The following is a 12,872-nucleotide window of genomic DNA, read 5'->3' as shown; positions in this document are numbered from 1 at the left end:
GAACCATATATACCAGTACACACACACACACACACATACACACACTCATTCAGCTGAAGTCAATAAGTGGATGAGAATCCGTCACTATAGCAACACAGCAGCACAGCTGAGGGCAAAGTGTGAGTCATCATTGTTTGGCACCACACTCTTTCAGACTCTGGCACCACAGACTGAATTTTTAAAACCTCAATTAGGTCGGAGAGAACAGCAAATCACGGCAGGTATAAATTACAGCGATTCAGTATAGGCCTTTCATTCGTGAAAAAAAATGATAAATCACAAAGACACATTTAAAGCCATTTATTTAAGTAATACAAGTCTCTAAAATTAAATATACTTTCAACTTTACAGAGTAAACACTACAGCAGATTACAAACAGCTGAACACTCCTGAAAAGTCTATTGCAGCTCATTTTATGGGACGGGTCCTGCTCAAAATTAAAATTCTGTCATTTACTCATTTTTTCAGGTTGCACTAAACCTGTTTGAGTTTCTTCTGTTGAGCACAAAATAAGAGATTTTGAAGAATGTGGGTAACCCAAACATTTGACGGTAGCCATTCACTTCAATGGTTTGGAAAAAAAAAATATTATGCAAGTCATTGGGTGCCACCATCTTTTTGATTTACAACTTTCTTTAGAATATCTTCTTTTATATTTAACAGAAGAAATAAATTCATACAGGTTCTGAATGACATGACGGGTGAGTAAACGATGACAGAATATTCATTTTTGGGTGAACTATCCCTTGAATCATTCTCAAACAATACCTTTGCAATTCACATAATAAAAATACAGCAATTTTTTGGTAGATCTAAAAAGAAATCACATGATCAAAAAAGAAAATCATAAAATAATTATAATATACACAAACTGAAAAAAAAATAGTGGTACGATTAAAATAACACAATTGGATCTGAATGATTAAATATATATATTTGGACTTGTATGCTTCTTTGAGTATTTATTTGAGTTGCATTTGTAGGGTGGGGGAAAAAGATGCACACACAATTACTATTGTCTGTAATGTCTCTGTCTCTCTGCTGCTGAATCTGGGATCATAATTACTATCCAACTCCACCGGAGCTCAGAAGTACAGCGGAAGAGATAATTACTGGTTTCAGAGCTGTATTTGCTGACAGATCAAACTATCAGCTGAATCTCAGACAAAGAGGCTCTGCATTGTTCAGGTAGAAGTGCAGATAGTACAATATTAGCAGCTTCCAAGTAGATAACATGGACCATATCAATCTTAACCTCTAACTTTTCAAACAGACACTGTGAAACTGATCTAAGAGTAAAAGATGTTTCTACTCGCTGTTGAATCTGAAGTTGGATGAGGGATCGGGCAAAGATGGAGACGAGGGCCCAGAACTGGATACGGTACTGGGAGGGCTGCTGGTGTCTGCACACAAACACACACACAGTTAAAGATCCTTGTCTTTCATATTTTTTATTTATTTTTTTCCATTTGTAGTTGTTGCTTTGACCAAAAAATCCTTTAAATGTAATAATGTCATAATCATTAATTTAATCAAATGTACTTTAAATGACATGTTATCTTATTTGAGTTGAAAACAAAAAGATCAAAAGTTTAGAATCAGTAAGATTTTGCTTATATGTGACCCTGGAGCACAAAACCAGTCTTAAGTGTCGATTTTTTGAAACTGAGATTTATACACCACCTGAAAGCTGAAAAAAATAAACTTTCCATTGATGTATGGTCTATTAGGTTTGGACAATATTTGGCCAAGATAAAACTATTTGAAAATCTGGAATCTGAGGGTGAAAAAAAACAAAAAAAAAAACGAAATACTGAGAAAATCGCCTTTAAATTTGTCCAAGCCATGGATATTACTAATCAAAAAGTAAGTTTTGTTATATTTATGGTAAGAAATTTGCTAAATATCTTCATGGAACATGATCTTTATTTATTATCCTAATGATTTTTGGCATAAAAGAAAAAAATCGGAAATTATAATGCATACAATGTTTTTTGGCTATTGCTAAAATATACAATATTATTATTATTATTGGGATGGCAAATCTGAACATTCAGCATCAGTACTGCAGTTTTCAGTGTCACATGATCCTTCAGAAATCATTCCGATCTCATTTTGTGCTAAAGAAACATTTATTATTATCAATCTTGGAAAACATTCAAACATTCAGTCCTGGAAACATTTATATATTATTATATAATCTTTTATATATTCATTTACAGTAATCATCCTGTAACCTAACACAACAACCTTGGCTCAAACAATGGCGTGATTTTGGGGTGGGGCTTCAGTATCTGAATAACCAATAGCAATTCCAATTGGTACCGCTTGTGTCACAGTAATCAATCACAGCACTCAAAATTAATTTTAAAAAACATAATAGAAAGTCAATTAAACTAGAGCCTCTTGGCAGATTCTTAGTATTGGTTCCATAAATCATCTTTTCACATGACCACATATATATAACTGATATCCTGCTCTATTGTCCTTCGTAAACAGCCTCATGGAACTAATGTTACATAACCAAAAACAGAACAATTACACTATTAATCTGAAAGATACTTTTGTCTTCCAGCATGTACCTAGCCCCACTTTTACAAACAACAATATTATAGTAAATGGCTAACAAAGAGGCAGACAACGCAGTGACTAACGCAACCTAGATTTTTACTGAAAGCTGCCCCTAAAGCCACAGACTGCACATAAATCACTAAACTCTCAGGGGAAACTGCGGCATTAAAAGACAACAGTAATCATCTAAATGGAAGAGCTAAAAACTAGAATAAACCTGACGACTAAATTTTGCACCAAATGGAGGTTTCATGTCTCGTCCAGTAAGAGTGCCCATTTAAATTGCCCTCAAAAGGGCCTTAACCTTAATGAAAAACAGGGACTATGACAGTTATAAGATGACAATAACATGCCAAACATTTGTCCAACACTTTACTAGGAACACCTTTTCATCCTGTTCATTAATACAAATATGTAATCAGCCAATCTCATGGCAGCAACTCAATGAATTTAGGCATCCAGATATGATAAAGATGATCTGCTCATATGGCCTCCAGAGTCACCAGATTCCAATCCAAGAGAGCATGTTTGGGATACAGTGGAGACTCGGGATTGCAGGCGACAAATCTGGAGCAAATGCATGAAAATCTCACTGGAATGTATGCCATGGAGAATTGAAGCAGTTCTGTAGGCAACAGAAGGTCCGAGCAATGTGCATCTAATAAAGTGGGTGTCTATTAAGTTAAAGTGAAGTATACTCACACCAGAGAGACTGTGGAGCTGGTTGGTTCTGGACTGGAGTTGACATTGGGGTCTCCTGATTATCAACATCTATGGATGGCTGGGAGTGTGACTCAAACATGGCAGACAGGGCTAAAGAGAAAAGAAAAGAACATACACTCAAATACACTAAAAATTAAGGTTCCAAATGGGTGTTTTGACAGTCTTGGTTTCCAAAACAATCTCTTGGTTTAAAACCATTTTTAGTGTCAAGAACATCTTCAAAATCTAACTTTAAAAATAAAATACACAAAAAACAAAAATAAAACCTTTTGTGGAATGGAAAGGTTTTATGGATGTTAACGGTTCTTCATTGGATCATTAATGTCAATAAAGAATCTAAACACTAAGGGCTATTTTAAATGTCATTTAAGCAGTTTACAGCTATACACCGATGTTTGGTTTCAGTTCAGTGTAAATACATTTTCACTTTAATGCCAGTGTGATCAACATCCTCATGTAAAAAAGAGATCATGATAATCAAGTGTAACAATGAATGTCAAAGTATTCATCCACTTACATTTGAGCCTCTTGAATTGTGTCTCGCTCCCGTTTTTACACAACGTGGTGAGGAACTCGTCCACCTGCTTGAGGGACAGCGAATTGTGCAGTGTCTCCAGTGGATAGATGGAGGGCACCAAGGAGCAACCTTCAAACCCTGCACCAACACATGGTCCAAAAACACAAACTCGTTCAGTGGCAGCCATCATTACAGATATCCCATGAGCACACTTTGAGCTCTTGTATGTAGTATGAAGCCAACCTCTTGTGGCCTATAGGCACTCTATTGCCAAACAAACAGCATTTCGCCAATGGTTCCAGAAAACCTCAAAGATGCAACTGGAATCGCAATGTTCCCTGTTCCCTATTAACAATTAATATGGTGAAATCGAACAAGTTCTAGAATTTCTGTCCACTAACAAAGTGCTTTGCATCTCATTTGCAAGACATTATCATCAGTTTAATGCAGAGAAAATTTGGACGGACTGCTGCAGCAGACTAATAAACCAATTTGAAGCTTTACATGTTTAACTAACCAATAAAAAGATTAGAGAAACTGTCATAAAAAAAAAAAACAAGTGCAATGCTGGAGAAATGCACTTTAATGAGCCCAGTACATTGAAAGTGTATTTAATTATGTCTTTGTTAGCTAATGTGTTGAGGTTAGCGGTAATGGAACTTGATGATGATAGAGAAAATCTGTAAATGGAAGTGATATACTTTCGCAGTTTAATAATGACAAAAAATAACATAGTTATACAGAAGCAGTTTAATTCAGCACTTTATAATATATGAAAGATTTGCATATTTTTAAAAAAAGCTTTCTTTCTTAATCTCATAAGCTGGGTGCACTGTAGTTCTTTACAATAGTTGGTAATCAGATTGCACTGTGCGGCTTTGTGTAACTTGAGAACTTTTGCAAGCAGGTCATTCAGTTAGTGAGTTCAAGATCTGAACGAATCCATCTTGATTTATGAAAAATAATTTTGAGTTTCAAAAGAGCAATAACAATGTACAGTTTAGATGATGTTATTCATTTGACTTTACTGAAATCAAGTGTGCCAGGATGCTTTGTTTAGTAACCAAATCTAGTCATGCAGTTTGTACACACCATATGGTATGCAATAAACACACACAGTAAAAGCACAATTAAAATATAGAATCTTTGAATGATTTATGGGCTCAAGCTAGGTTTGATGCATAATCCTGTTCCTTACATGGGCTACAAAAATATTTGTATATACTCTATTATATCCAGAATTCTTCACATTCACTTAATTGATTTGATCGTTAAATTGATTTTACCATGGTAAAGAAGGTATAAGGGCACAAAGCATGAGAACACTCAATAATGGCGGTAAAATAAATGTATCTACAGGCCTCTTGTGGATCATCTTTCAGTCCTGGAAAATGGTAACATTTCATCAATTAAGTTACTCTAAATAACATGTAAATAGCTGCAAGAGTATTATACTTACTCTATGTAGACGTCAACATAAGCAAGTAATCTTCACATTCACCAAGCCATATGTACAGGCATGCGATAAGAAAAGAGGATCAGAGGTTATGAGATGTTATATAGCAGAACGAAATGAGTGGTGAAAAGCAAGAAGTCAGATAAAAGAGCAGAGCAGATAACTGTAACACTTTGGCGTAAGCTGATGCATCACACACTTTGCACGTGTACATCAAAAATGAGGTCATTAGACATGAAGCAGGGGAAGGACTGGGCAAGTGACAAGAGTGCTGACCAGAGAGGCATTCTGGGGGTTTCTGGCCAGCACGGAGCAGGCGGAGGTGGTAGGAGCAGCGGTGTAGGTGGTGGAGCCCAGCTAACAGCTTTACCACCTGATGCTCATTTAAGAGTGCTACAGAGGGGAGAGAGAATGATGGATGCAAGAGGTGATGGTTAGCAACAGAGAGGGATAACAAATGTCCAGGGACAGCAATAACGGGAAGACAGGAAAAGATGGAAAGGAAAGAGTAATGACAGTTTTTAGTACTACTCATTTCTTATTTGTTATTTTTAAGAAAAACAAATAACTTAATAAAGATACTTAATAAAGGCACAGCAATTCTGGGAAGGTAGAGGAGAAGAAAGGCAAGTAAACAGAAGTAAAGAGTAGAGTGATTTTGAGAGTAAAGCATTATTAATTCTTCAGAAAGAAAGAAACTAGTCATTAAAAAAAAACAGGAATTTTGGGAAGATGGAGAGTAGAAAGAAAGTACCATTTATTTCACATTTTTGATAATTTTATGAATAAAAACGTTTCAATTTAATAAAATCATAAACTGTGTCATTTTTGTTTTGTTTATTAACTACAGTTAATTATTGAGTCAGATTCATAAGCAGAATTATTCAAATCCACGGAGTAACAGGAGGAAAATACTGAGTAACAGGAGGAGGAGGAGGAGAGTAGGAGGACAGGAGGGAGAGGGATGAGGTAAGCAGAGATGTGGCAGAGATGGAGGAGGGATGGTGTGGGCCGTAGGGAAGCCAAGGCTTCGGGGAATCGGGAGGGAAATAAACACTGCAGGTTGAGGGGGAACAAAGGGATGACAGAGATGGAGAAGGAGGAGGAGGACTGCAGCACACAGCAATGAGGATCCACTGCCTCAACCCCTGCTGGGATGTTTCTGCCAGTGGCTCAGCAACATACAATTAATGAGCTGAAATTAATGTTTTTGGTTTTGTCAGGACCTACAACTATTTTCAGAGGCAACTAGGGTGCAATTAGAGTCCCTGTAAGAAGCTAACTCTCCGAACAGAGCCTAAAGATTGAGCAAAGCTCTTTGCATTATCAACTCACGTTCAAATTATGCTGTGGTATTTGTATTTGAATGAAACATTCGAATAGTGCATGCAAACACTCCTGAAGTTTCATAACATAGTGAGTCATTCAAACAAAGTCAGCTGTAACAAGCAGCAATAATCTTGCACTGAAGCATTTTTTATGCACTTCTGTGACATGCAACTAATATTTAAAGAGCATATATACAATAGTCCATAATACACAATATTATCTAACCAATATACCTTAATGTATATACCTTAAGGTATATCCATTTCAGACTGAAAAAGCAGCCCAAATAAATAACAATAATGAAAATTAATAATATAAATAATCTGCAATTAAAACAGATGTTTTTAGCTTGAAAAAGCAGCTCATTTAAATATCAATTATAATAATTAAACAAACATTGATTAATATTTAATAACATCATGTAGATTAATAGTGCAAAATACTACTGTCAATAAAAAAACTAATAATAATTATATAAAAGTATTTAAAAGTCATAATTAATAATAAATAAAATAACTAAGGTCAATAATTGCAAAAACAATGACTTTATTTTTTTTTTTTAAACAGCAGGATGCATCGGTTTTCTGGGTTTACTAACTTGATTTTAATGACTTGATTAACTTGGTCTAAACAGTATGTTTTTTCCTCATAATCTGCAGCTTAAATGAGTCAGTCCAACATTTTTCTCACTTTAAATCAGATCATGTATTAGAGCCTGCAATTCTACTACAAACGATCGCAATGTAAAACCTTTTTTTTGCGTGCTGAATGATAGCACGTAAATCTTCCTCGGTCTTGACAGATATCCTTAAAGGCTGGAAAGATGACTGACACGTGTTGATAGGAAACACATGGTTAGCCTGTCTGAAGGGTTTTTAGACTCGTGGCAAAAATGAGTTTCCCTCAAGCTGTGTTAAAGTGTCAAATGAAATAAGCAGAGTTAGATCATTTCAACTCTTTCCTAGGCTGTACTGTGTGAAGAAAAACACTTCAACCTCTTCAAAACCCGTCTGAGCTCAAATCCCTACAGAGACGCCCACATTCGACAAAGCCTTGTGCTAAACATCTGCATCATTTTAAAAGGGTTCAGTCCCCCAGCAACAGACTTGCTTCATGAGGAAAACTTGTGAATGTGACTATAATGATCATCTTAAATGTCTCACAAAATTTAAGACCAAAAACAAAGTCAAACTTGGTAAATACGAATTGAAGCTTTGAAACTTCTACTTAAGATGTATTGAAACAATCAATAAGATCATGCATACATGAACAAGTTTGTTCAAATAAAAATGCACATCATTTTCATACATTTGATTTAAATCAAGATCATGATTCAGGTAAAACAGATGTTAACCCTCACCCCATTAGCATCTATGACCATCATGCAAAGTGTGAAGTCTATCCATTATCCCCACTGGCAAAAGTGCTTTAATATATTACAATGAGGGAACTATAAACACTGCAGAAATGCTTTAAAAAAATTTTTTAGCAAAATATTTAGATGTGTTTTTCCATTATTAGTAGTTTTAAAATGGTCTATATATAGTTTTTATTTTATATAGTGTATATATTTTGTTATTATTTATTGTAGTATATAAAAACTAAAATAAAATAAATAGAAAAGTAAAATGTTGCCATGGATGAAATCATTTTTTATCCTTTTAATTCTAGTAATAAATTAATAAATAAATACAAATATATTCTCTGAAAAGTCTTAATATCATAAAGATTTTCTTCATCAAATAAATGTCTGTATAATTATTAATTATTTAATATTAAGACTATGATTTATTTTGCAATGAAGACGTCGTTTAAAGTAATGCATATGCCATGTGATCATTAATGCAGTAATGGTGGTGAAAGGGTTAATCATTTCTGGTCAAGTGGATCAACATGAAAGGTGTTCACACATTTTTCCACACAAACAGCAATATATCCAGAGTGATATATTCGGTACACAACCCATGCATCTAGCCAATCAGAAGGAGAAATGAATTAAGATGGGTGTGTCTTGTGAATCTAAATGAAAAAGGTGAAGAAAAGCCTCCCTGATTCATGAAATAAATTCAACAAAAATCACAAACTGAGCTAAATTACGAAGACTAGAGGCAGCAGAGGGCATGCAGGAGAGTGTCAACAAAAAAACACGCAATCAAGAACTCCAAACATACCATTAGTCGGATGCCTGGCATACGACACAGAAAATCTCTTTACTGCCGGCATAGAGAGCAGCTCTGAGGAGATAAAAGAAGCATTCAGCATTACTCGTGTCACTGCGGCCCTCGTGACCTTTCACTTTTACTCAAAAACACCAGCAGTTTTAATCCTCCCACCATCATGCAGTCTTTCCGTCCCTGGTTAAAGCATCTATAATAAGCAGGTAAAAGTAACAGTGGACCAGCCCTTGAATGTGGAGATAAGAGTACCAAAAAAACAACAGATGTCACAACAAACTACCCAGAATTCTCTGTGGATGCAGCATGACATGGCAGTATTTTGGGTGCTATTTCAAATGTGTTACGCAAGGTAATCCTCTATATCTAAGAGACACAGCAACACCCTGTGGACAAAACTATTAATGCTGCTAAGAGAGAGAGAGGGGTGAACATTCATTTCGATTAGTATTATTAATAATAATAATAAATATAATAAAACAAGAATAGCTAATTCACTTCAAATAATAATTTCAAATAATGTATTTAATCCTGATGGGGACAGAGAAAACGCATTTGTTTGCACATATGAAATTGGAGTGCAATTTCTAATAAATGCTTTGCAAATAACCCTAATATCAGTCAGAGATTGTGGTAAAAGCAATCATTTGTGTTGCTATGGATATTATAAATCACAAACACATCTTCAGAATTGCCGTAGGACACTAAATTGTTTCTCTTTTGCATAAAATAGCTTGCAAATTTGTGCAATTTAGCACATCATGAAATGTGTTTACATGCACATGCTGCATGCAAATAAGCCACTTAGCAAAGGTGACAAACGATTAGTTATAGCATTATTTGGTAACTGTGGAAACCTTATTTTCCTATGAGAGACACTGATAAACAGCTGGACACAAATAGTTTAGGAACAGCTCCTGCTGTCTGTAATGGCTTTTTTGGGATGAAAACAAGACTATAATTTCAAGAATGTTGAAAACAGCCACTGGGATGGAAGTAAGAAAACTGAATGCTACTCAACATTATTTGTTGCACTGAATAATGTAAAATGGGAATATCTAGACATTATTCAGAAGAAATGTTCGCTGGGACGTTTGTGATCATTTGAATCTTCAGGTACATTATGACCCTGTGTGTGTGTGTGTGTGTTTGGGACATACCGGTTTGAGAAGACCGATTCCTGAGCGAGCAGGGCTTTTTGCGGGGAACTCGTGCTAGGTCTCTCAGGTTGGGGAAGGAGGCACTGAAGAGGCCCGCACACTGGGCGCCTGCGTGTGGGAGGGGAGGGAGAGCGTGGTGGGGCGGGGGCAGGGGGGAGGGGAAGGGGGGAGGGTTAGTATTGGTTAGTTTTCACAAGTGAACATGCAGCTCCTCATCTGAAGAAGTCAAAAATTAAACGATCTGTTCTAAAACATTTCTGAATTAAAATGTCAAGTTTATATATATATATATATATATATATATATATATATATATATATATATATATATATATATATATATATATATATATTAGGGCATAAAGTAAAAAATACCAGGGTACTATGACTGTCAAAAATGACATTGACATTTTTGAAAAGAATATGTAGTTTAAAGGGATACTGCATTCCAAAATTTAAATTTTGTGATTAATCACTTACCTCCATGTCATTCCAAAACTGTAAAAGCTTAATTTGTCTTCGGAACACAATTTAACATATTTTGGATGAAAACCGGGAGGCTTGTGACGGTCCCATAGACTGGCAAGTAAAATAGTCCATCTGCCATCGGTGGTTCAACCATAACATTATGAAGAGACGAAAATACTTTTTGTATGCAAAGAAAACAAAAATAACAACTTTATTCAACAATTCATCTCCTCTGGCTCTCCGCATCACCGTAGCGCCATTTCGGAAAATATGAGCTGAATGCAAACTGTGTACGCACTTCAGCCACGACACAAGGATACATTTACGTGTATTTACGCTTTGATTTGAACAAAAAACAGCGCATCAGCACAGCACAGCTGAGGCAGAAAAGTGTAGTTATTATTTTTGTTTTCTTTGCATACAAAAAGTATTGTCGTTGCTTTATAATGTTAAGGTTGAACCACTGATGGCAGATGGACTATTCTGACGACGTCTTTCATACTTTTCTGGACCTTGACAGTGTAATTTACTTGGCAGTCTATGGGACAGTCAAAAGCCTTCCGGTTTTCATCCAAAATATCTTAAATTGTGTTCTGAAGAAGAGCAAAGCTTTTATGGGTTTGGAGTGACATGGGGGTAAGTGATTGATGACAAATATTCATTTTGGGGTGGAGTAACCCTTTAACGTAATCTTTAATATATATTATTTAGAAAAATAAAAGTAAAAAAATATTGTTTTAAATTAAGTACTTCAACTGTTTGTTGAAAATTATATAAAAGTTTTACAGAACCATATAAACCAAAAAAAAAAAATGAAGATAACAATTGAACAAGCATTTTAAAATAGATTTTAAAAAGATTTTGTCTTCCATTTTTAACATTCATTTTTGGCTGAACTATTCCTTTAAGCTCAATTCCAGGCCTATAGAGAATTTTTTTTAATAGAAAACCCAGTTAAACCGCTGGTCTTTGGTTGGGAACAAAAATATATTGCCAGTGCAGGAGGGTGAAACTCTAACGAATTTAATTTAAGGCTCTAACTGCAACCAGCAGAGGGTAGTACTATAAAAAAACCAGCACTCAAATGAAAGACATGCCATATACAACATGCACTTAGTTAAAAAATAGTGATCTGCAAATCATGCTTTAAAGGTTTAGTGAGGTGCAAACGTTAGCCCCAATCTCTAATCATTATGCAACGCCGGGCCTAACAAAAACTGCGCATTGTCGCCCTGTAAATGTTCTTTGGAGACAGAAATAGTATAGACAAGAATAGCAGAGAAGGCACTGCCAGCAGCCATATTTTGAGCACTACTGGCAGCATGGACGCATTTCCGATGCACATGATTTAAATGAACTTGAGAAGGGTCCTTGAACTGTCATTGGCGCTAAACAGAAACAAGTGCGTTTAATGGTCAACCGGGATTGGTCACTAAAGAGGTTTTTCCGAAGAGATGTGGTGCATGAGAACAACACAAGTGAAATGTAACTCCCACCTAGCCCGCTGGGTTTGATCTCGGGTGACTGACGAGAAGTCGATGGGAAGATGCGATACGCCAGCCCTCGAGAAGAAGTGTTACTCTCTGAAAGAGCCTGCAAAGAGAGGAAAACAGAAAAAATATAATTATACCAACACAAAACAGCATTGCTAATCATTTTACCACAACATTCCTTCTTTCTAAATAAATTCCGCTTGTTATTCAGTTTTTAAATTACACCCCTGTATGATGACCCCTGTGAAGGAATATAAATGTTATTTATATATTTTTAAATGTAAACAACTGTTCAAAGATTCAAAGACGATCCTTCAGAAATCATAATATAATGATCTGGTGCTGAAAAAAAAAAAAATTGTGCTGCTTAATGTTTTTGTTGTAACCATGATACATTTTTTCAGGATTATTTAAGTTGAAAGGCAAAAATAATCGTTTTTCTTTAAAACATAATTTTTTGTAACATTATAATTGTCTTTACTGTCACTTTTGATCAGTTCAAGGAACTCTTGCTCAATAAAAGTATTAATTTAAAAATATATATATTACAGAGCGCAAACATTTGAAATCGTTGTACTATGTGAGAAAATATTACTGTATGATTTATGATCAATATTTTTGTAAATAAATATAGCACTGTAATTGTTTTATTTATTCATTTTATACGGTCATTAACATAACCTATTAAAATATCATCCAAAACATTTTTAGCAATATCTTAATTTGGTGGTGGCACTTTTTCTTAAACCTTAATGTAGAATGCAACATAAAGGGTTATTAAAGGGTATAATGAGTTATAATTATTCATAATGTACATTGTAATACACAATATCTTGTCGTAAATTATTATAATGAAATTTTAAATGCATTATGTAACAATGTAATGGCTCTAGGTAAAGTGTTACCCTTAATTTCACATGTTTATTTTCACAAAATGTCACTTATGGATTAGACTATATTATCCTCACGAAACTCTCTTGTG

General features: G+C 35.0%; 1 protein-coding gene across 11 annotated transcripts in view; it reads right to left on the bottom strand.

Moving 5' to 3' along the window:
* Positions 1 to 285: 285 nt before the first annotated feature.
* The window catches only part of ppip5k1b (diphosphoinositol pentakisphosphate kinase 1b), a 30,239-nt gene continuing 17,652 nt past the window's right edge, over positions 286 to 12,872 (bottom strand). For 5 of the 11 annotated variants that reach the window (XM_026202543.1, XM_026202544.1, XM_026202541.1 and 2 more), the window contains 6 exons: positions 11,894 to 11,990; positions 9,931 to 10,038; positions 8,768 to 8,830; positions 3,812 to 3,949; positions 3,274 to 3,384; positions 286 to 1,403 (listed from right to left, as the gene is read on the bottom strand). In XM_026202543.1, the coding sequence (XP_026058328.1) occupies positions 1,309 to 1,403; positions 3,274 to 3,384; positions 3,812 to 3,949; positions 8,768 to 8,830; positions 9,931 to 10,038; positions 11,894 to 11,990 (612 nt within the window). In that variant the 3' untranslated portion in view covers positions 286 to 1,308. The remainder of the gene's footprint in view (positions 1,404 to 3,273; positions 3,385 to 3,811; positions 3,950 to 8,767; positions 8,831 to 9,930; positions 10,039 to 11,893; positions 11,991 to 12,872) is intronic. The other 6 variants (XM_026202548.1, XM_026202542.1, XM_026202550.1 and 3 more) reach the window with 3 other exon arrangements.

Source organism: Carassius auratus, chromosome 25 (assembly GCF_003368295.1).
Source record: "Carassius auratus strain Wakin chromosome 25, ASM336829v1, whole genome shotgun sequence".
Lineage (NCBI taxonomy): Eukaryota > Metazoa > Chordata > Actinopteri > Cypriniformes > Cyprinidae > Carassius > Carassius auratus.
The sequence above is the reverse complement of the archived record's forward strand: the minus strand, read 5'-3'. Positions and strand labels throughout refer to the sequence as shown.